Genomic DNA, 23,762 nt, shown 5'->3' with positions numbered 1-23,762 from the left:
GAACTGTGTTTCCTCTTTCCTTAAAGGGAACATCCCCGTGCAGGCCTCCTTCCCGGCCTCACCCTGGCCCGCCCTCCCGGGAGCTGCAGGTCTGTTTTGCTGCGTCATAATCACAGATGTTGAGCCGTTGGTCTGTTTACAGCAGATAATGACCTTTGTTTCTTCCTGAGGAAAACTGCCAAGTTTGGTGGGTTATTCCCATGTAATAATTAGTTGGTACTGTAGGAAGTTAAAAAGTAAACTGTTCTCTTTCTCATAGTAGAAAATCATACTCCTTTTAAAGGAAACTTACAGGAATGGGTTTGATAAATTAGGGGAGAAGATAGTGCACAAGGAGGAGGAAAACGAGTTGGGCAAGGGCATTGAAGACATCTAGTCTTATTCGTCTGGAACCGACTTTGAACTAATATTTACAATGTCTGCAAACCAGTGGCGCTGGTCTCCAAACACCTTTCCAAATCTCCTGTCCCGTTCTGTATCTGCCCTCTAGTGGGCACATGCTGAACAGAAAATTCAACAGGAGAGCTCGCGAGGAAAAAAGCAGAGGCAATAAGAAATGACAAGCCCTTCTACCTACTAGTATCTAGGGGAGGCAACTAGTCAATGTGCCCCTCTCACATCGATGTTTCTCTCTCTCTCTCTCTCTCTCTCTCTCTCTTCCCTTCCCTCCACTCTCTCTAAAAATCAATGGAAAAAATATCCTCAGGTGAGGTTTAAAAAAAAAAGATGACCAACTCCAGGGAAATGCAAATTAAAAAAACAACAACAATAGGTACTATTTCAATGCGCTAGTTAGGTAAAAATTTGAAAGTCTTGAAAAGTTCTAGGTATCAACAAGTATATGGAGCCAAGGACGTGCCTCTGTGGACCGTTCCATCACCCCCACTGCGCCTGCGCGGCACGTCCCAGCGATCATTGCCGAATCCCTCACCAAGCTATGCCCTCGGCTTTCTCCTAAACGTGTCATCGTTTAGCGCTTAGGTTTAAGCTTTTGGTCCAGTTTGGGTGCATTTTTATTGACGGTGTGATGAGGCCCAACATCATTGTTTTGCAGGGCCCTCCCACTGATGGATGAAGAAACCCCCCAGTTTTCGTCAATGGTTAAGGGCAGCGGACTGGCAGTCAAATCCAGCCTATTGGGCAGCGCTCTGCACTAGACAACTGCGCAGGCGCCCAGCAGCAGGCGCCCCAGCCCAGGGTTTGGATCCGCCTCTTTGCTGAGAGCCCTTTGACTTTTCGGCTAGGGGCCCTCCCCTTTCCGGTTCCCGAGCCATGGAGCACTGAAAATTGGCGCAGGCGCGGGTGGGAGGGAAAGCCCGGCAAATCTTTAGCATCGGGGCCGTCAGCAGCTGGTTGTAAGACGTGGACTCCAGCTCCGCGTTTTGTTATATACCAGGCCGCGTTTTCCCTCGCGCTCTAGGACGGAGCGGGGCCCTGGGGGCGCCGGTAAATAAGGCTGGGGGCGGGGCTTGGTGCAACGCGTGCGCGTGCGCTCTGCCCGGATTGGCTGCTCCGAGTGGCGCTGGTGTTGGCGGGAGATTCGTGGGCTCCGCGGGCTGGGAGAGCGGCGGTGGCCGGGATGGCCTCCGCGGGGCGGGTGCGGACCCGGCGAGGCGCGGGGTAAGTGCTGCGGCCCCTGGGAGCGCAGGCCCAGAGGCCGGCTTTATCTTCTCGTCCTACCGCGCTTTGTGCCCCTGGCAGCTGTGCTGCTAGCGAGGAGCCCAGGCTCTACCATTGCGTTAGTTTCACCGTGTGACTCTGGGCCTCGGTTTTCCCGTCTGTAAAATGGGAATAATCCCCACCCCATAGGATTGCCGTGAGCCTTAAATGGGGTTACGGTTTAACACTGCCGGGCGCGCAGGAAGGAACGGTAGCTAGTGTTGGCGTTACTCTGGGTGAGCGTAAAGTAGGCTCAGAACACTGAAACCAACTATCCAACAAACACTGAGCGCCTGCTCCTTGCCCGACATCGCATTCCTGCAACCTGTGCTCTGGCTGGTAGTCAGTATTCTTCTTTCCCAAGCCCTTCCTGGTTTTTTGTTTGTTTGTTTTTTTATAACGCAAACCACAGACCTTAAAGCTGAACCACATCTCAGCGGGGTTGGGGTAGGGGGGATGACAAAGCTGCCGCTTTTTATATAACATTTTTATTTATATGTCATATATAACATTTTATTTATGTATTTATATATAAACATTTTTTTCCCCTTTGAGATCCATGAAATCTGTTCATCCCTCCTCCCAAAATGCACTGGTGTGCATACAGCAAAACTTTCACATATAGTATGACAGGGGTTTCCATCTTTTGGAAATCCCGCCAGCCCCCTTTGCCCTTGCTGAAGGTAAGAAAGAAATGACCAATTTTGGGAGCACAGTTAAGGCACGAGTTTAGGTTAAGAAACTATGCATCTGGCTTCCAGTCCTGTTTCTGTTACTTGACTGTGACCACAGGAACTCACTTAACTCACCTGCACCCCCACATCACTAAATGTCATAAAGTGGATACCTGTGCTGTCTTCTTTGGGTCTGAAAGTCAGATACAGCCGTGGTTCTCCAAGTGGGGCTCCTTGCCCAGAGCATGGGCAGCACCGGGAACTTGTTAGAGATGCAAACCTCAGACCCCAGCCGGTACTTAGGCAATCGGACCCTGTGGGGCGGGGCCCTGCAGTCTGGGTGAGCAGGCCCTCCAGGTGAGTCTGATGCCGAGGTTTGAGAGCCACAGCTGTAAGCAGTTTTCCCTGCTACTTCGACTAACAGTAACATCACAGCTAGTACGCACACGTGCTCATACATAACCAGGGGTTTAGGCGCACACTGTCTCTTGTATGTCCTTTTAACAATGCTGGTGAGATAGGGGCTCTGCTTTCTAAACGATATTGTCGTAACCTGAACTTCCCTGGGTGCACGCTGTTGATGCAAGGAACGAGAAATGGAATCTGGACAGGAAATGCTTGGAAAGGGTTGCAAGTGATGGTGTTTTCCCAGTTATTTCAAAATGTTTCCTAACTTTGTGTGTGTGTGTTTTTTGCTGTTCAATAGTGCGAGATATTCCAAGAACACTGTAGGAAGCACACGTTCCACGGGACGGGTAAGTTATCTTTTTTCTGTTTTCATGTGATTTTTCTCTTTTTTGACGATACAAATAACTGACATTTGGTGGGCGCCTCGGAACCACGGAGAGGTCACTGGGCAAGCTCGTGTTTTGTTGTGGTGACGGAGTGCTTTCCTCTTCCTACCGCTTCTTCCATGTAATGGAGAGAATGGTTCAGGCTTTGAATATTTTTCCCGGACTGAGCTTGGTTTTATTTTCACTCGGCTAACTGGTGCTGTTTAAAAGTATACAACTTTCTGTATGTTGCTGTTTTCATTTGTGGCCATTTTTCTCTATTATCGTTTTAAACAACTGTGTATGGTTTCACGGTATTCCACTTAGTCCACATTACAGCTTTACTGTAAGGTAGGGTCTTAGACTAAGTCGGTGACAAAGGCAGGACATTTCTTTAACACTCTGGGTAGCCATTTCAAATTACTTTCCAGGGTTGTCCATTTGGCATTGGCAGTGGACACTAAGACGTAGGAACGGTGTAGGAGGGTGCCTGCTTGCAGGGTGCTGGTCAGGGAGTCCGCTCTGCTCTCTGTCCTGCCCTGGCTGGCTGGCTGGCTGGCTGTCTTGTGTGGTGCCCTGCCTGCTCCCCTAAGGCCCCCGCAGAGGGATGCTCCTGTAGGGCCCCCTCAGCTCTCCACTCCCCCAGCCCTAGGGTGCTTGTTCTTTGCAAGGATTTCTCTCTGCCCTGAAGTCCGGTGTGCAGGCGGGATTTCTCTGAGCGCTGCCACCTGCTCCCAGCCCTCTTAGCTAAAGTCCCGAGTGCCTGGGACAGGTTTCTTCAGCTCTCCTGCCCTCCCCTCCTGTGGAAGGCAGCTTAGCCTCAGGAGGATGGAGGGTCTGCCTCTTCTTGGGCATTCCACCCCAAACACTCCTTGAATAATTTTCAGTGGGAGAGTAATTGTCAGTGATCAAGTTTTTGTTTTGCCAGCTTTATTCCATCTTGCTTATATCTTCCAGAATTTCCTCGTCTGTTTTCCAGAGCTACTATGGAAGTTTTTTTCATTTTCTCTGTTTTGCTCTTTCGTGAGGGTTTTGGGTAGCAAACGTCATGGGGCTTATCTGTCTATTGAACTGCAGACCCTGGACTCTGCCTCGATCAGGGGTTCTAACCCTGGGTATCCTCAGAACTGTTGATGACCCTTCAGACCTGTGGGGCTGTTCTGGGTCGAGGCCCATCACTTTCTGTAGGTCAGGAGTTGGCAAACTATGGACCGTGGGCCCCTGCTTGTGTCCAGCGCTGCAAGCTAAGGATGGCTTTCACATTTTCAAATGGTTGGGATAAAGGGGGAAGTATCCCATGACATGAGAACGTGCTATGAATTCAGGTTTCAGGGTCCATAGTGAAGTTTATCCAGCACAGCCACGCTCACTGTCTGAACCGTCCCCGAGCTCTCAGGCTAATGGCTGAGCTGAGTCGCTGTCGCAGGGGCCCTGCGGCCTGCCAAGCCTCAGGTCACTACTTCCTGGTCTTTTATGGACAAGTGTGCCAGCTCCTGCCGCAGATGATCAGAGGGGTCTGTGTGCGTCTCCCTCCTCCACCCCCCATGTAGCTCCCAGAAGTGTGAAGGGCGCTTCTTTCGGCCGCAGCGACAGCAGGGGTGTCCTTGCTGAGAAGTCGATCGGTTTTGTGCTGTTCTTGTTCGTAAAGCCAATTCCGTGACTGACTTCATTCACTTTCAGAAAGCTGGCCAACCCCACAAGCCCACTGACGTGTATGATTTTTCTGAGAATTCTGGAATCTCGAGCATGGGCAGGATGAGTGAAAATGAGAAAGATGAAGAGCCTTATGAATCCTTTGGTGAGTATTTCAGACCTTTATCCTAAACGCTTTAAAGTAGTTGAAGCAATAACATTCAGGCTAGTTAGTAATAAAAAGATAGAAATATCTTCAAATATAAAACTCAGTTGTCTGCGTATGAATAGAATTTTCGGGGCAGTTCTTGGTGATTTGAATTAATTTTTCTCACTTCTGAGTCGATTGGAACTCAGAACTCCATTAAACATTATCAGAGTAGAACTCTTCTAGGAGCATCGGTCCAGCCAGTCCTACCAGGTCGCCTCGTATAGTGTCTGTCAGGGGCCTGGGTTTAGGGAGAAGAGGGGGGTAAGTTCCCCTTTTCTTAAACACAGCGAGGCAGAGGATGCTTCCGAGAGCCAGGGAGAGCTTCCCTGTCCTGGTGGGAGAAACCGGCTGGTGCCTGGCTGCCCAGCAGTGTGGCCGGAGGGACGGCTTCTGTCTGCATCACTGCCCACTGCAGAGGCCAGAAATGGTACAGAAAGCGGGGTTATCTTTTCACTGTTGAGTTCTAAGAGTCCAGCTTGTATGACTGGTTACAGAGGGAGATTCAGGATTGATCTGTTCCTCTTGTTTTCCTTTGAATAAATCCCTTTGCCTGGTGGAGGCCAATACAGAGTATATTGCTAACTTTAAAATGGTGCAGTTGGTGAGAAGTTCATTATTTAAGCAGCTGTTTGAAAAGATGTGTAAATTGGCACTGCTGTGCTAAAGTTTGAGCGTGAAGAAATGGTTGTTTGGCTCCCATCAGCATCCTTCTGCTGCCATTCAGCGCCACCACCTCGGCCACCAGCTTCCTTCCCCGGGACCTCCACCTGCCCTGGGCCCCACCCTGCCAGCTCTCCTGTTGGCCCTGTAACAGCATCTCCGTCTGTGCCTTTCCACCTCGGCCACTCGGTCTCCTCTTAGATCTTCCTTATTCGGGTTAACTTTTTATGTCAGCTCAAGGCTCTAGCGATGAGGGGAGGGAGGGAGGACTGGAGTCAGTCACGAACACCGTGGCCTTGGAGTTGATAGCGCAGTGAGTGTGGCTCCGTCAGGGGAGGAGAGAGATGTCAGGCTTCCTGTTTGTCGTTATCTTTCCTCTCACGGAGACATTTCCATGCAAGTACAGAGATACAGGCGATCATGGATAAATGCCCACCGACGGCTAATCCGATGTGTATTTGTGGGTGAGATGGTCTACATGTTTCATTGGTGAGATGTGAGATCAAAGACATTTGGGAAGTAGGTGGTGTAATTGATTTTGATTTTGTTTGCCATTTAAACAAAATCACTTTTTGCTCCATTGTAAAGGAACAACCTTAAACCCGCCCAGGCAGACTTTTAAAGTTGCACCTTAAAAACCTTTTGTAGAGCCTCCTCTACACAGCACTGCTATCTACAGCGATGAAGCTGAGCTCTCCAAGCACTGTGGGTCCTTTATCCCTTCAACTCCGCGAGGACGAGAAGCAAGAAGGAGGTACGCTTGTATTCCAGCACCTGTTTATTTCATTCATGGCTAATGGGATTTCTGAGCTCTTTAAGATGGGGACCACCCTCCCACCCCCCCACCCCCACCCCAAGATTCATCGGTCTGCTCCATGCTTCCATGTCTCTGGAGAATTATGTGTTCTTTTATGTTTTTTACTCATTTGACCAATATGAATAGATTTACTATATTAAACCATCTTTGCATTCTGGGATAACCTATTAGTTTGACCTCCTTGCTGATCTTAAATTATTTTTTCTTTTTTAATGTTTTTTTTTGGTTTTTTTTTTACTTAGTATTTTTTTTCTGTCCTGCATTTTTAAACTTTGTGACATTTTGTTTGGGGTGTATCTCTGGAAAGAAAAGAGTATTGAAGTAATGTTGTTTGGCTTCTTTTTTTAAAAAATTATTTTTTAAAAATCTTATTTTCATAAGAACACTTAACATGAGATCTACCCTCTTAACACATCTGTAAGTGTCCAGTGCGTTGGGTTAGCTATAGGTGCAGTGCTGTTCAGTAGATCTGTATAACTTCACTGAAACTTCATGCCACTTCATGTCCCCAGCCCCTGGCAACCATCATCCCCTTCTCTGATTGTGCGGGTGTCCCTATTTCAGGTCCCTCCTATGGTGAAGTCATGCAGTGTCTGTCTTTCTGTGGCTGGCTTATTTCACTCTGGATCACGTCAACTTCAAATTCTTACATATGCTCCACCTCAGGGCCTTTGCATATACCAGTCCCTGCGCCTGATTGCTCTTCCTCTGTGATCTGTATGGCCTGCTCCTGTGCTTCCTTTTAGATTTCAAGTGTCAACACAGTGCTGTGCTTGGATAAAATTCATAGGAAATACCACCTTTCTTCACCAGTACATCTTTGCTGCTCTTTTTCTTACAGCATTATCTCTACCCGACCAATGTTTTATGTTCGTTTTTAAATTTGTTCATTATGTCTCCCCAATAGGAGCATCTTTTTTAAAAAGCAGGACTTCGTTCTGTTCACTGCTGTTCTCTGGGTGCCTAGAACGTGACCCTGGCACACGATAGGCATTCAGTGAATATTTGAATTCATTCCTATTCACAGTGTCGTGGTTAAGGTGACAGGGCCTCAGCCCATTGTGCTGGTTCAGATCCTTATTCTGCCACTGTCAAGTACTCGGCCTGGGTCAGACATAAGACATTAACTTCTAGGCTCCCTCATCGGGAAGTGGGATGATAGTACAACCTGCCTCACACGATTGTTTCAAGATCAGTTTATCCTCTCAGGCTTTCAATCGGGTTGGCATCTAGTAAACTTTGAAATGGTAGCTTTTTATTTGGCATTTTTCCAACAAGCATTTATTGAGCACTAAGTACCAGGCACTGTATTAATAACTCAAAATGGGCGTAATCCTGTCTTCATGGAGCTTGTGGAGCTTATGGAGCTGGAGGTACTCACGAGGAGTCACTGGCAAATCACTCGGGAGGGCGTGGCCTCTGAGTTGGAATTAGGTGGGTGGGCGGTGGGGAGAGGAGCGGGTGCAGGAGGGTCCTGATGGCACAGCCGCTGCCGGCTGTTGACCAGCTGAGGGCGCTCTGGCTGCGTGGCTCCCCTAGCATTCCCTTCTCTGTCACAGCACATTCCGTGAACATGCCGCTGTCTCACACCACCGTGCCTTACACTTACTTTTCCTTCTACCTACATACCCTTTCCTGTGTTTCTTTTTTTTTTTTTCTGTGTAGATTTTTTTTTAATATATTTTATTGATTTTTTACAGAGAGGAAGGGAGAGGGATAGAGAGTTAGAAACATCGATGAGAGAGAAACATCGATCGGCTGCCTCCTGCACAACCCCCACTGGGGATGTGTCCGCAACCAAGGTACATGCCCTTGACCAGAATCGAACCTGGGACCCTTCAGTCTGCAGGCCGACGCTCTATCCACTGAGCCAAACCGGTTAGGGCTTCCGGTTAGATTTTGTCTTTATTCGATGATCTTAAACAAGCGACTGTGAAACATTGAAGAAAGAACCGGCCATTGTTCTTTCCTGTGTTTCTTTGCCTGGAAAAGTATTTTCAAAAGTCAACTCAGGTGTCATAGCGATGCTGTCTTTCCTCATCCCCAGCCATCTGCCCTCGTCTTCTCTGTCCATTGCTTGCCAAGTCATCGCTTGGCATTATCTTTGGTCTTCCTGCCACACAGGGAACCTTCAAAGGAAGACTCTGAATTTTTAAAGTAATTTTATTCACTGTACTCTGCATCTTGAGATTGGTGTTAAATGTTTGTTGTGTTGAATTGAATGCAGAAGATGAAAGAACTCATCCATCACCTGAGGTTCAGGGTTACTTTTTCTAAGGACAAAAGGAGTATTCCCACGTGTTCCACGTAATGCTGGACCTGGTGTGTGCAGGTCTGCTTTTAGTACACGTGATACACCTGGGCGTGGTGACTCGGAGGAGGGTGCAGTTCTCAGATGTGACCACAAGGTGCTGCTGTAATAGGACACTCAACAGTACTTCCTACCAAGGATAAACGGATGTGGCCTGGGGGTGACGTGGGAGACGACCAGCGCATCTTGGCAGGTGGCAGCCCCCCCATGACAGGCGGGAATTTCATTCAGTGGAGCTTATTCTCTTGTTGGGCAAGCAACTTAAAACACGCGAATGAAAATGAAATGTGTGCAAGATATTGACGGCTTATTCTTTGGCACAGTTCGAACACTTCTGAAACTGAAGAAAGTGAAAACGAGCCTGTGAAAGTTAGTGCAAAAAAGGTATGTCGGAGTGTTCCCTTTTCTACCTTAATTTTTAAGATAGTTCATATCCTGCTTAGATTGGCTGACAATAGAGAAAATGTTCCATAAAATATTCCATATCCTCTTTAGATTGGATGCAGATTTAAAAAAAGTTCTGTGGCAATGTTTTTCATAGAGGAAGAGTATTATGTTTTAGAAGGTACTTTTTAGATAAGTGAAATGTTTTTATGTCTGAAGTGTTTTCCATGACAGAGGTCTCGTATCTCCGTGTACCTTGTCAGTTGTAACGTTCGCATACTGTGTTTAGATTGTGGTTTACAAAGGCAGACCGGTGTACTGGGCGTATGTGGAGCTTTCTTTCCTCTGGGTTGCCTGTCCTACCCCCTAATCTTGACATCTCCCTGTTCCATCTTGAAGTTTAGAAATGGGAAGTGTGGGCTTGATGGTCAGCTACTGTTACGATAAGAGTGATAAGCATTTGTATTTTCTAAAGCAGTAATGCTGTTTTCTTGGCATAGCGAGGAAGAAAACTCAAGCCCATTAGTGATGAATCTGAAAGCTGCAATGAAAGGGATAAACCAACAGAGAAAATAGGTAGCCAGCGACCTGAAGCTGTGTCGTCTTCAGAAGTTTCGGAGAAGTCAGCTGAACTTGGCACTTCTAAAAAGGTAGGACCTCCTGGTGCCAGCTCCTCTGTTGAGAAAGAGACCCAGCAACAGAAAGTCTACTGGTACGAGTGTCTGCCATTTCCTTGGCGAGAGAGAGAAGTTGATTGAAAAATGTTTAGGAGGGTCCTAGCTGGTTTGGCTCAGTGGATAGAGCGTCGACCCAAGGACTAAAGGGTCCCAGCTGGAATAGATTCCAGTCAGGGTGTGTGGGGTGCGTACAGGGAGGCAACCAATCGATGTGCCTCTCTCACATCTCTGTCTCTCTTTCTCTGTCTCTCCCCTTCCCTACCATTTTTGCCAAAAATCAATGGAAAAATATCCTCAGGTGAGGATTAACAACAACAACAAATGTTTAGGAGGAGAATAAAACATTTTTCTCTTTCCTCCAGTTTTTAAAAGAGACTTTTTATATCTTATATTATAAAATACTAGAGGCCCGGTGCACAGAAATTCATGCACTCAGGGGGCTCAGCCCGGCCTGTGCCCTCTCGCAGTCTGGGACCCCTCAGGGGATGACACCTGCTGGCTTAGGCCCGCTCCCCGGGGGATTGGGCCTAAGCTGGCAGTCAGACATACCTCTGGCAGCCCAGGAGCCCTGGGGGATGTCCACTTGCCAGCGGGGAGCAGGCCTAAGCTGCAGTTGGACATCCTTAGCGCTGCTGAGGAGGCAGGAGAGGCTCCCACTACCACCACTATACTGGCAGCCGTCAGCCTGGCTTGTGGCTGAGCAGACCTCCCCCTGTGGGAGCGCACTGACCACCAGGAGGCAGCTCCTGCATTGAGCGTCTGCCCCCTGGTGGTCAGTATGTGTCATAATGACCAGTCATTCCCAGTCATTCTACTGTTAGGGTCAATTTGCATATTACCCTTTTATTATATAGGATAGAGGCCTGGTGCATGGGAGGGGGCCGGCTGGTTTGCCCTGAAGGGTGTCCCGGATCAGGGTGGGGCTCCCACTGGGGTGCCTGGCCAGCCTGGGTGAGGGGCTGAGGGCTGTTTTCAGGCTGGCCACACCCCCTTCAGGCTGGGGGTCCCTGCTGGGGTGCCTGGTCAGCCTGGGTGAGGGGGCTGTTTACAGGCTGGCCACAGCCCCTTGAGGGTGGGGGTCCCCACTGGGGTGCCTGGCCAGCCTGGGTGAGGGGCTTATGGCTGTTTGCAGGCTGGACACGGCCCCCAGCCACCCAAGCTCCCTGTGGAGGCTGGCTGGAAGCAGGTATCTGGGATTTATTTATCTTCTATAATTGAAACTTTGTTGCCTTGAGCGGAGGCTACAGCCGGCCAGTGCAGGCGGGAAGCTTGGCTTCCTCTATCGCCGAGCCAACCAAGCCTCCTGCTTGCTCCAGCTCCGTGGCTGCCAGCCACCATCTTGGTTGGGTTAATTTGCATATAGTTGCTCTGATTGGCTGGTGGGCGTGGCTTGGGGGGTAGCGGAGGTGCAGTCAATTTGCATGTTTCTCTTTTATTAGATTAGATTTTTATTTTAGAGTATTTATACGTATGGAAAGAAAGATAAAATATCATATAATTCTATCACCCAAATTTGGCCTTTAGTTTTTCTACTAATTTTTTTCTCATTCTAAATAGGACCATGTTCTTGTCATTTAGTATTATAGAATATTGTTTTAATGAATGCATGCCATTGTATTCATGGGAGGGCCATAGTTTAATTACTCTCTTACTAGTGACTGGTTGCATTTAAAAAAAATTTTAAGTGCTTTGATGAATTTCTAGCTAAATCTTTGTGTGCGCCTTGATCATTTAGAAAAAATTGCTATAAGATTTCTCGGACATATGTGTTCCCTTTTAAGATTCTTGACATGTAATATCTTTTTTCACTTTATTAATTAAGGTATTACATATGTGTCCTTATCCTCCCTTTGCCCCCGCCCCCACTCATGCCCTCACCCCCCTGTTGTCTGTGTCCATTGGTTAGGCTTATATGCATGCATACAAGTCCTTTGGTTGATCTCTCTCCCTTACCCCCACCCTCCCCTACCTTCCCTCTGAGGTGTGACGGTCTGGTCCAGGGGTCCTCAAACTATGGCCCGCGGGCCACATGCAAATACAAATATTGTATTTGTTCCCGTTTTTTTTTTTTCCTTCAAAATAAGATATGTGCAGTGTGCATAGGAATTTGTTCATAGTTTTTTTTTTTAACTATAGTCCGGCCCTCCAACGGTCTGAGGGACAGTGAACTGGCCCCCTGTTTAAAAAGTTTGAGGACCCCTGGTCTGGTCAATGCTTCTCTGTCTCTGGATCTGTTTTTGTTCATCAGTTTATGTTGTTCATTATATTCCACAAATGAGTGAGATCATGTGATATTTATCTTTCTCCAACTGGCTTATTTCATTTAGTATAATGCTCTCCAGGTCCGTCCATGCTGCTGCAAATGGTAAAAGTTCCTTCTTTTTTATAACAGCATAGTATTCCATCGTGTAGATGTACCACAGTTTTTTAATCCTCTCATCTGCTGATGGGCACTTAGGCTGTTTCCAAATCTTAGCTATGGTGAATTGTGCTGCTATGAACATACGGGTGCATATATCCTTTCTGATTGGTGTATCTGAGAGATGCAAATCAAAACAACAATGCGGTACCTTCTGACACCTGTCAGAATGGCTATCATTAACAAATGACAAATGACAAGTGCTGGCGAGGATGCGGAGAAAAAGGAACCCTCGTGCACTGCTGGTGGGAATGCAGACTGGTGCAGCCACTGTGGAGAACAGTATGGAGTTTCCTTAAAAAGACTAAAAATGGAACTCCCATTTGACCAAGTGATCCCACTTCTAGGAATATATCTCAAGAAACTGGAGACATGTAATATCTTTTGATTAAGCTCTCAATATGCCTTTGCCAGCACCTTGGTTTTGGCCCGTTGAAACTGATTTTGGACTTCTGACCTTCGGAACTGCTGGAGAATAAGGCACCAAGTTGTGGTAATTTATTACAGCCACCACAAGAAACTAAAACACCAACCAAGCACTTTTTCTTTTTAATTACGTGCTTTTTGGTTCACTTTCTGAGTTTCTTGGGTTTTTTTGCCTAGTGTCCAACGCCTATTTAAATTGCCAACCCCACCCCCATTTTATAGTTGTTTATGGCAAGAGCTGTTACTCCATCATAACCTGGAAGCAGCTGATTCCACACGTTATCTTAAATAATAGAAGTTCAACTTCCTCCAAGGCAACCGTTGTTAAGTACCCACTGGAAGGTTGATTTGGGGGTTGGAGGAGACAGTTTAATTTCTTTCAGTGTTTCCTTATATCAATTTAGATAATTTGTAGAATTCACTAATATTAACTTAGAAGTAAATAAAAATTATGGCTATAATAGTAACTGACAGTGTCTGATAATACTGTCTTAATCCTTTTAAGAAAAAGAAAACAGCATTTGTGAACTTGCTTCCCAACAATTGTCATGAGCTTGGCTCAAAAAAATCTTATACTCACCCCCCCGCACCCCCCCCCCCCCAAAAAAGAAAATGAAAAACTTAAGTAAAATTCTTTGCTGTGTTATTTTTATAGAAAACTCAGAAAAAGAAGGCGTTTCATGGCAAAAGAAAGAAATCAAGAAGCAAAGCCATGGACTCAGGTACAGAAGAGTGGGTTATGTTTGACAGCTACTCAATAATTCCATTTAAAAATCCTTAATTCCTTATAGTAGTTAAAAACATGGGACTTTGGAGTAACTTTTTTCCCCAGCATCTATCATGAAAATTTTCAACAAACAGCAAAGGTGAAATATTTTACAATATATATTTATATACTCAGCACCTAGATTTTTCTATTAAAATGTATTCTCTTTGCTTTGTCAGCTATCCATTAATCCATTTTAATTTTTTATCATATAGAATATACTCATTTCAGACATAATTTAGCATGTGATTTTTTTCTATAAGACTTCCTTTGTTTAGCATAACTTTTCTCAGACTCATCCATTTATTTTGCATCATTTTTATTCACCCAAAAAGCTTATTGAAAAATGTTTCAGAGGAAATTAAAGCATTTTCTATTTACTTCAGTTTTTTTAAAGGAAAAGTTATATATTTTTGTTATAAAAATGATTATTTTAGAAAATTTATAATATATAAGAAAAATAAAATCATCTAATTCCATCACCCCAAAATAACAACCATGTTTTTTGTCTGTATTTTTTAATACTTTATTTGAGCTTTCTCATCTGAAATGGGATCATATTCTCATCATATTCACTATATCCTAAGTATTCTACAGTGCCATTTTAGAAGATATTTTGTTTAAGAATATGCTGTAGTTTTGTTAGAGATTGACATCTATACTAATAAAAGGGTAATATGCTAATTAGATCAGGACACCTTCCGGGAGACCTTCCGGACGTCCTTCTGGACAAAGCCATGATGGCAGGGCAGAGGCCAGGAGGGGAGGGCAGTTGGGAGTGATCAGGCCGGTGAGGGGGGGGGAGAGCAGTTGGGGCGAGCAGGCCAGCAGGGGGGCCAGTTGGGGGTGAGCAGGCTGGCAGGCAGAGTGGTTAGAGGTGATCAGGCAGGCAGGTAGGCGAGCGGTTAGGAGCCAGCGGTCCCAGATTGAGAGAGGGCTGAGGGGCACCCCCCCCCCCCCCGCATGAATTTCGTGCACTGGGCCACTAGTCCTATATAATAAAAGCATAATATGCAAATCGGCCGAATGGCTGAACAGCGGAACGACCATCCGAGTGACCATGTTATGACACCCACTGGCACCAGGCCAGCCAAGGCAGGTGCAATGTGATTGGTCGGGGGTCTGGCCATCGTCCCATAATCGCCCCACAGAGGGAGGCCCAGGCCACCAGCTGGCAGGGCAATCAATCGGGGGCTCCACGATCGCCCCAAAGGGAGGCCCAGGCCACGAACTGGCAGACTATGGCGGTGGGTGGGGCCTCCCTCTGTGAGGGAAGCCCATGTGCCGGCAGCCAGAGGGAAGCCTGGGTCCTGGGTACCAGAGTGAAGCCGGTGCCAGCAGCTGGGGAAAGGAAGGTCTACTCTTGCATGAATTTCATGCATCGGGCCTCTAGTGTATATATAACTACAAGTGTCTAAATCGGTACACTGAGCATCTGTTTGAGATCTAGAGGTGGCCTATTAAGTAGAGTAAAAAAGAAAGTATGGCTACAGAGAAGAGCTCTGGACCAGTGGTGCTAGACGATTAAATAAAGGCACAGCAAAGTGATGAACAGGCAGCGGTGCTTCGGGCTGCTTTATCAGAAGTAAAAATGGGGAACCACTGAGACAGCAGTTAGGGCAGCGGTTCTCAACCTGTGGGTCGCGACCCCGTTGAGGGTCGAACGACCCTTTCACAGGGGTCACCTAAGACCATTGGAAAACACATATATAATTACATATTGTTTTTGTGATTAATCACTGTGCTTTAATTATGTTCAATTTGTAACAATGAAATTGGGGGTCACCACAACATGAGGAACTGTATTAAAGGATCGCGGCATTAGGAAGGTTGAGAACCACTGAGTTAGGGTGACGGTATAGACGGGGCTTTGGGACCTGCGCTGGGGCAGGAGCAGTGGGTATGTCTCCTCCATATGCTGCTTCAACTGCAGCTAGTGAGCAGTTGGTGGGATGATTTTTGTTGTAGGCTTGCAGAGCCCTGGACTAGAGCCAAATTATTGATAAGCCACATATGACATTGGTTTATCTTAATGTTCTAGGTATGTCTGACTTTGCACATATTTGGTGTCTACAAGGAAAGCAAAGCAGTGACATCATGGACTTAGATGTTGTTTTGTCAGCATTTGAGGAAACCCTCCCCGAGTATAAGTAAGTGTCAATGGGATGTATGTACCCGGTTTCCCCTGAAACACCACTTTTGTTTATCCCACAGCTTTTGATATGTAGTATTTTCATTATTCAGTTTTACAGATTTTTACACTTCCATGATAATTTTTCTTTAACCCTGTGAATTATTTAGTAGTATGTTTATATCCAAATATGTGACTTTTTAGTTTATATTTTTGTATTAACCTTCTATTTTATTTCAAATATGTTGTCAAATCTCATGAACTGGTGATACCCATCTTTTTAAATAGTGAGGCTTTCTTTCCCTTTTTTTTTTTTTGTTAATCCTCACCCGAGGATATTTTCCCATTGATCTTTAGAGAGAGTGGAAGGGACGGGGAGAGACACAGAGAAACATCAATGTGAAAGAGACACGTGGATTGGTTGCTTCCTGCACACACCCCGACCAGAGCCGGGGAACAAGCCTGAAACCGAGGTACATGCCCTTGACCGGAATCAAACCCAGGACCCTGCAGTCTGCCAGCCGACGCTCTATCCACTGAACCAAACTGGCTATGGCTGTGTCAAGATATTTTTAAATTTCCCTTGATATTTCTTTGACCCATTAATTGTTCAAGACTGTGTTGTTTAATTTCCATATATTTTTAAATTTTCCTTTTGCTAATGATTTCTAGTTTTATTCCATTGTGGTCTGAAAAAGTACTTGGTATGATTTTCATCTTGTTAAACTGGTGACTTATTTTGTCTCCTCACATGTGGGATGTCATGGGCATGTTCTGTGCGCTGCAGAAGGACGTGTGTTCTGCCGCTTTGGGTGGGGTGTTTGTAAAGGTTTCTCAGTTCCCGTCGGGTCAGTGTTCAAGGCCTCTGGCTATTGTGTGGTTATGTCATTATTGAAAGTGTTTCCGTGTGGCTGTTCCTGCACTTGCCTGGCAGACTGCAGCTCTTTAAGTGGTTTTGGGAATGCACATAAAGGCGTTGGGGCCTGATAGAGCTGCTAAATTGGTTTCCCTGTGGGGAATGAGGTCTGGGGCTTCCTCTTTCACTGTCTTGCTGATGCCACTAGAAATACTAAACACGCATTTCATATGAGAACTCTGATACAAAGGTCTGTACTGAAAGATGCAGCCTGCTCTTGTGCACTCGTCGCTTCTGAAGCATCACAAGGGCACTGGACAGTGTCCTGTGTGCCCAGGCCAAGCAGGGGGCAGCCGCAGCCTGGCCGTGCCGGCTGCTGACTCGGTCCCTGTGCGTCTGCCACTCGCCATGAGGAAGCCAGGCTGGGAGACTGGGCTCTTCTCTCTCGTCCCAGGTCCTGAGTCAGTGTCTTTTTCAGGGTCCGCTTTATAGTTTTCCAAGAATGGACAGCTGGCTTTTGGCTCCTTACTTGTTGATCAGTCCAGACGTATTACACAAGTACTCCTCCAGCTGTTAGCAGGCAGGCAGGTAGGGGCTGAAGTCTGCTGGTCTTTGGATCGGGGGCAGGAAGACCGCATGTCCACATCACGTGGCATCACCTGCCGACAGGCCAGGGTCAGGATGTGCAGCTGACCACATACCCGAGGGTTTAGGGAAAAGTGTGTCCTGTTCTTTTTCTTTTGTTGAGACATTTCCAGTGTTTTTAAGCCTGAGAAGGACTGATCATGCCGTCCTAGATATTCAAAATGCTCTATGTAAAATTGTGTTGATGTGATAAGCAAAGGAAACACACTCTTTCACAATCCTTTGATACCTAGTTTGATCCTTTTTTTAAAAATTCTGTTACAGACAAAATATAGAATCTAAAATTTGCCAGGAAGCAGTCGGCAAATTCCATTCTAGTGTGAAAGAAGAACTCATCAGAATGGTAAGTTCACTGACACACATTTTCTGGTCTAAATCTTTTTACTAGTCCCGAGGCAGCATACAGATATTGTGGAAGGACTGCATGTGCTGGCAGTGTGGGAATTAGCAGTATTTCACATGTGTTAAAATAAATGTGATTATGTTATAAACTAACATTTAATTTTGGAAAATGTCATGCGGATATTTTGTTTCGTGTAGCTTGCGGAAGTCCAGATGTTGAAAACTCTGAGGAGGAGGAATGCTAAGGTAAATCACTTGTGATTAGCAGCTCATGTCGCCGAGTAGAGACTTGCCGGGGTTTTATGCCCTTCCATGTGTATAAGGTGTTTATCTTTTTAGTCTGGCTTTTATCTGGCTGGTCTTGTGGTTGAGTACTGTTAGTGCACGCTAAGGAAGGGAAATGGCTATGAAGCCCCAAATGGGTAAGGCCTGAGTAATGCATGTTTATCACTTTCGTGGATGTGAACAAGCAAAGCCTTTAGAGTAAAGAGCTGCCCCACATCCCAGGTGACGGACAGCCTGGGAGAACACGGGTTGAGGGTGAGGAGAGCTCATTTCCTGTCCTGGCTCGGCTGCTCGAGTGTTGCACTGCCTGAAAACTGTCCACCAGCAGGTGTGCCAGGAGGAAAGCCAGGAGCCTAGGCCCCGTCTGTTTATGGACCCAATGACCCCGAGGTTCTGGCTCTAAACTTGCATGAATCAGGAGTGGAAGAGCAGCTGCCCCTCTGCCTTTACGGTAGAAATGGGTTGGAAACATACACCTTTTCCTGCCAGTGATGACAAGGCTTTGCTCCTGTTTTATCCTATCGTTTTAATCTCTGGTCAACTCTGCATTGCCTGTACATGGGAACAGTCTGAATGCCCAGCAGTGGAGTATTTCGTAGTCACTCAAAGTGCTGGCTACAGGAATAAAGTTGATTATACTGAAATGTTCTTCCTAAAAGTGTACCCTGACCCTGCCAACCCGTTCCAATGTTTCCTAGTGTGCCTAGGTAAAACCGAAACTTCTCTGTGTCTCAGTGAAGCTCTGGCCCCACGTCTTTAAAGCCCTGGAGAAAATAGCCCTGCTCTTCTCCCAGAGTTCCCTGCTTCCCTTCAGAGCACATGGTCAGAAGTTGTAATCACATACTGTTTGTATGTAACGTCTCTTTTCCCGAAAAGTTCCATGATGGAAAGAATGGGGTCTTGTTCCCCACTGTACTTCCACTGTACCACAGTATACTTGGTGGCACTCAGATATTTGTGAACTTAATTTAACAAAGGAATTTCTGTGTTACTTAGACGATTTCAGATATTGAAAAGAAAAGGCAGCGTTTGGTTGAAGTCCAGGATGAACTGCTTTGGTAAGAGAACGTCAGAAGCCTGAGGCCTTACCTAGAGGGACTGGGACCTGTCCATGGGCTAGAAAATCTGCTGCTGGGCTGCGTGAACCCCAGGTTTGCCTGGAGCTCAGGAGCTGCAGATCCGGAGCAGCTTTTAGCAAAGGAGAATCGGCACTGATCTCTCTGCCATCAGAACTCAGCCTGGGCTGCACAGACTCCAGAACCAAACTGCCTGGGTTTGAATCCAGGCTCTGCCACCTACGGGCTGCACAACCGTGGGCAGGTTACTTAACCTCCCAGGGCCTCGCGCCTTCATTTGTAAATAAGCATAAGACCTTCCCCTCACAGAGTTGTGAGAACCGAATGGATAAATATACAGGAAGTGCTGTGTGTTCACAGTTGACGTACTGTCGCAGCATGTACCGTGGTGACACTCGTGCAGATCCATTCCCAAGCGTTGGGAAGTAAGCCACCAAGAGAAAGCCGTTTCCCCAGGCACGGGGCAGTTCCCCCCGCCCCCTGGGTATTTTTGGACCTTGGAAATGAATAAGATTGTGATAGGGCAAAAAGAAGGCTTTTTGCCCATGCTTTTGCTGTTGCCTGTCTATTCCTGCCTGAGGCTTTTAATCCCATAGTTCCCAAGACCCTAAAAATGAGTTTTAGGCTATATAGACAGCGGTCGCCAACCTGTCGGACCTCACGGACCACCAGTGGTCTCCGGACCACACGCTGGCAACTGCTGATATAGGGCATATTCTTCTGTGGACTTCACTGTGCATCATATTTCAGAGTTTTAAACAGAAAATCTAGAATCTTTCACACATTCATAATTTCAGAGCCAAACATGCCTTAAACTATCCAGTCCACCGTCCCTGTTTTTTCTAACTTCGCTCGGTATGTCTACAACTCAGGCTCATACACTTTATGTAGACTGTTACTGTTCTATGTCATTTATTTTTAGGGAAACTTTTTGTGTGTGTGATTTTTTTTTTTTTTGCTTTAGTTTAGAACCACAGCTGAAACAACTACAAACAAAATATGATGAACTTAAGGAGAGAAAATCTTCTCTGAAGAATGCAGCCTGTTTCTTATCTAATTTAAAGCAGCTTCATCAAGATTATTCAAATATTCAGGAGAGACAACCAAATGTAAAGGAAACGGTAAGTTCTGTTTTCACTGTGCTTCAGAAGCTGGCCTTGCATGTGAGTACCAGAAGCTACGAGGACTTGAGAAATGTAGATGCAACATAACAGTCTACTCAAAACAGCATCGCTCTAAATCCTTGAAAATGTGTTTGATCATTGCTGCTTTAGCTATTTAATTAAGGCTAGAGGAGTAGAGAAGGCTCCTGAAACACCTATTTTATAAAGGTACTAGAGGCCGAGTGCACGAAATTTGTACACAGGTAGGGTCCCTAAGCGGCTGCCGGCTGCAGTGCCGGCCGGGGCCTGCCTTTGTTCCATGCCACCCCCTGATGGTCAGCGCACATCATAGCAAGCGGTCAAACTCCTGAGGGGACACTGCATATTAGGCTTTTATATAGAGAGATTTACATTTCAGAGAACCAAATCCCATTCAGGGAAGTAACCTGTTTGTACAAATTTCAAATGAACAACTAGGCTTTATTGTAATTGTTATAAGACCACCCAGACATGTTTTAAAGACAGGCCTGTTTGTAGGATGTTTTTTTTATTTGAAAAACAAGTCATTATCCCATAAAATGGTAGGTGTAATATTAGAAGTTGGAAAACATAAAAAGGAAATATAGTAGAAGTGTGATAGATTGTTTTAATAAATTTTATAGTTGCTTCTGGATTTTTGCTGCAGACTATGCTACTGTTATGAGAATCAGCTCATATTAATAGGAATATTTAAGTTTCAGAAAGAAAATTTATATGTATCATGTACATATAGCTTATGACCATATTTTATTCTTCACTTCTAAATCCAATTTTAAGGTTTTTGTATTTTTTTAATTCTCATTCAAGGACATATTCATTGATTTTTAGAGAGAAAGGGAGAGAGAGAAACATCAATCAACTGCCTCCCTTACGTGTCCCAACCGGAGATTGAACCTGCAACCTTTTGGTGTATGGAACAACACTCCAAGCAACTGAGCCACCCAGCCAGGTCCAATTTTAGGTTTTGACACTGGTCTAAAAGTTAATCCTCCTACAATAAGGTTTATTTCTAGGTTAAAGATCTGGAAATAGAACATTTTTATGTTATTTTTTCCTGTGACAGTACCCAACTAGTTTAAAGCTTGTCATATGGACTTGGAGATTTAGCTACTAAACGTGGAGAAATTGAAACTGAGATAGTGACTCTACCTTGTTTGAATACATTCCTCTGTTTCTGTTGTAGCACCTGTCCTTTTTGTTTATAGAGTATAGTTACTTGGGTAAATATCTTACCTCTTTTCCTAAACTAAAGCTCTAGTTCCAAATGTTAGTTCTTCCCCTTCACCCCTCCCTGACAGCAGGTGCCTCCTGGTAGCTCGAACACCTTAGGTTCTCAAATATGTAACTTAATTCCATTATTATGTGAATGGTATAGTCTGGCAGCTTTTCTGCTCAATTTTCATATCTCAGAAAATCACATTAAACAACAATCATAATTATAAAATTCTGTAAGGGGAATTTAGTTCCTCTCCCATAGATACAGTTTACAACATGAAGTTTGGCTTTGTTAATTATTATAAAATCAAGAGTTGGGTTTTTTTTCTATTTTATTTTGGGTTTGTATTCTAATTTTTTTAATCATTAAGAAATTTGGATTGGCAACTTTTAAGACATTCAATTGATCTTCCCAGTAAGTAATTTCTCCAGGTGATGGCTTTTTTCCTTCATGAACTTTCACTTTTATGAGCCTGGAGTGCTCATTCCATCGGTTTTTACAGTGAAAGTAAATCTGCCTTACACAGGACGAGATCTAGCGACTTGTTTCCATAATTCAAAGGCCACAGTTCTTTGAACAATTGGTCTGGTATGAGGTCAACTCAAGCCTTGCAGAACAGTTCCCTTGAAACCTATTTATCAATTATGTCCTAAGAAAATGGGTTAAAACAAAATGAATGATCCTACCTCAAAAGATGAGTAGTTAATGGCTAGTTCTATTAAAATCGGCATTGAGCTGTGTGGAACAAATAGGGTTATAATATAAAAGTTATTAGTATTTGTTCATCTAAATGATTTTCCACCAACAGTATGACTCATCCAGCCTCCCAGCGCTGTTATTCAAAGAAAGAACTCTCTTAGGAGCCGAAAGCCATCTGCAAAATATCAACCATCAATTGGAGAAACTCCTTGCCCAGAAATGAGACCAGTCTGCTAGAACGTGCCTGCCTGGGTAGAGATGAGTCCCACGCTCTTGCTGCCTTCCGAAGCTCCTGCTTATTGCTGAAGCAACACTCTTGATAGATGTAAGAAAGTAAACGTGTCTAGTTGTTCAGGCTGGTGCGCGGCCGTGTCACCAGTTTGTACAGTAGCTCGAGAGGACATAATTAACTTGCCAGGTTAGTGTCCTGAGTGATAAGTTAACCTATAAATACGCAAAATTAGCTGATGTGCATACAGACTAACTTTGGTTAATCAATAAGAGATTTCTACTGAATTTAAGTACACTGAATCTAATTTTCAATAAAACTGGTTTACTTCAGTAAAAACCAAGAATTGGAATGCAAAATGATAAAATTTAGTTGATATTAACAGATTTAACAAGTTACTGTAATTTAATCTGTCTTCAGGCAAATTACAACCTGGTTATAAGTGCATAGTTAATTAGCTATTCTGTAATACTTCCACAATTACTTCGTCAGGAATTTCATCCACTCCACCATTATAACTGGGAAGGCTGTTCTCTGCAGCTTCTGCTAATTCAGCATCCTCAGTAGCTTCCAAGAAATAAGTATCATCAGGGCCACTGTCCCAGTCAGGGTCAGAGCACACACCTCCTGACGATGCGCTGGATGATGGCACATGAAGGCTCTGGGTCCCATCGTTCATGGTTTCCTGTGTTGTAAACTCTTCTTCCTTTATTTCCAAAGAGAAGGACGGGATAGAAGAAAACACTGTATTCATTCAGAATATGTGATGATTTCATGGAGCAACCTGTGTTGGACTAAGGTATAAAACCAGGACAGCAGATACCCAAGTGAATATGCTACACGGTGGTGTCTTTGATACTGTCACCTGAGAGTGAACTCCTTTGTTCAGATATTGCTGCCACTGTCGCCAGAACATACTGGAAATGCCTGCAATTCCTACGACACATCCTGTTCAATAAAAACAGGCGGCCTACAGCAGGGCTAGGTTGATTTTTTTTTTTTTTAAGTGGATAGCCCAGCTGAAGGCAAATTGGAAAGTAGATCTATCTGAACAGACTTAAAGAAACAGTTTAGACAATTGTCAAAATGTGACTGGATCGTATATTAGATAATAGTATTGTGTCAACATTAAATTTTCTGAATTTAATAAAATGCTCTTATTCTCCAGCTACATGCTTAAATATTAAGAGATGAAGGGTTTGAAGTTTGCAGCCTTTCAAGAGATTTGTTAAAATTGACTGTTAAATCCTAACACCCCACATGATGTTATTTGGACATGATGTTATTTGGAAGTGAGGCGTTTGGGACTGGACTACATCATGAGGGTAGAGCCCTCATTAACAGGATTAGTGCCCTTAAGAGACCCCCAAGAACCCTCCCTTCTGTCATGTGGGACGTAGAAACAGGTGCAACATAACAGCTGCATCTCTGACCCGGGAAGCTCCTCTCATCAGGCAGCACCTTGATCTGAGATTTCCCAGCGTCCAAAACTGAGCAGTAATGTCTGCTGTTCAGAAGCCACCTGGTCTGTGGTTATAGAAGCCCCAAATGGCAAAGACATAAGTTTAAAACCGAAACCATCTATACAGCAGTGATAACGCTATACCAACAGTACCCCCACCTGGCATTTTTGAGGTTTGACTAGATAAGCAGACCCACTGAAACCATAAACATGCTCAAAATAATACTCCAGGTAAAACAAGGATGATATTCTTCCTCTTAGAGGCAGTTT

The 23,762-nt window shown here is 45.0% G+C and overlaps 2 protein-coding genes across 11 annotated transcripts in view; one reads left to right on the top strand and one right to left on the bottom strand.

The window, feature by feature from the left end:
- The first annotated feature begins 1,540 nt into the window (after positions 1-1,540).
- CENPU (centromere protein U) lies at positions 1,541-23,257 on the top strand. The gene is made up of 13 exons (XM_070408169.1): positions 1,541-1,620; positions 3,040-3,088; positions 4,787-4,904; positions 6,258-6,363; positions 9,061-9,121; positions 9,622-9,771; positions 13,299-13,365; positions 15,451-15,559; positions 17,306-17,384; positions 17,582-17,629; positions 18,665-18,726; positions 19,709-19,865; positions 21,911-23,257. The coding sequence occupies exons 1-13, from the start codon at positions 1,580-1,582 to the stop codon at positions 22,022-22,024; spliced, it is 1,161 nt and encodes a 386-aa protein (XP_070264270.1). The 5' UTR covers positions 1,541-1,579; the 3' UTR covers positions 22,025-23,257.
- Positions 22,338-23,762, bottom strand: part of PRIMPOL (primase and DNA directed polymerase) — a 38,094-nt gene continuing 36,669 nt past the window's right edge. For all 10 annotated transcript variants that reach the window (XM_070408166.1, XM_070408164.1, XM_070408165.1 and 7 more), the window contains one exon: positions 22,338-22,736. In XM_070408166.1, the coding sequence (XP_070264267.1) occupies positions 22,485-22,736 (252 nt within the window). In that variant the 3' untranslated portion in view covers positions 22,338-22,484. The remainder of the gene's footprint in view (positions 22,737-23,762) is intronic.

The sequence above is a fragment of the Myotis yumanensis genome, unplaced genomic scaffold (assembly GCF_028538775.1).
Source record: "Myotis yumanensis isolate MYYU_CA2020_CCGP unplaced genomic scaffold, mMyoYum1.0.hap1 SCAF_3, whole genome shotgun sequence".
Lineage (NCBI taxonomy): Eukaryota > Metazoa > Chordata > Mammalia > Chiroptera > Vespertilionidae > Myotis > Myotis yumanensis.
The sequence above is the reverse complement of the archived record's forward strand: the minus strand, read 5'-3'. Positions and strand labels throughout refer to the sequence as shown.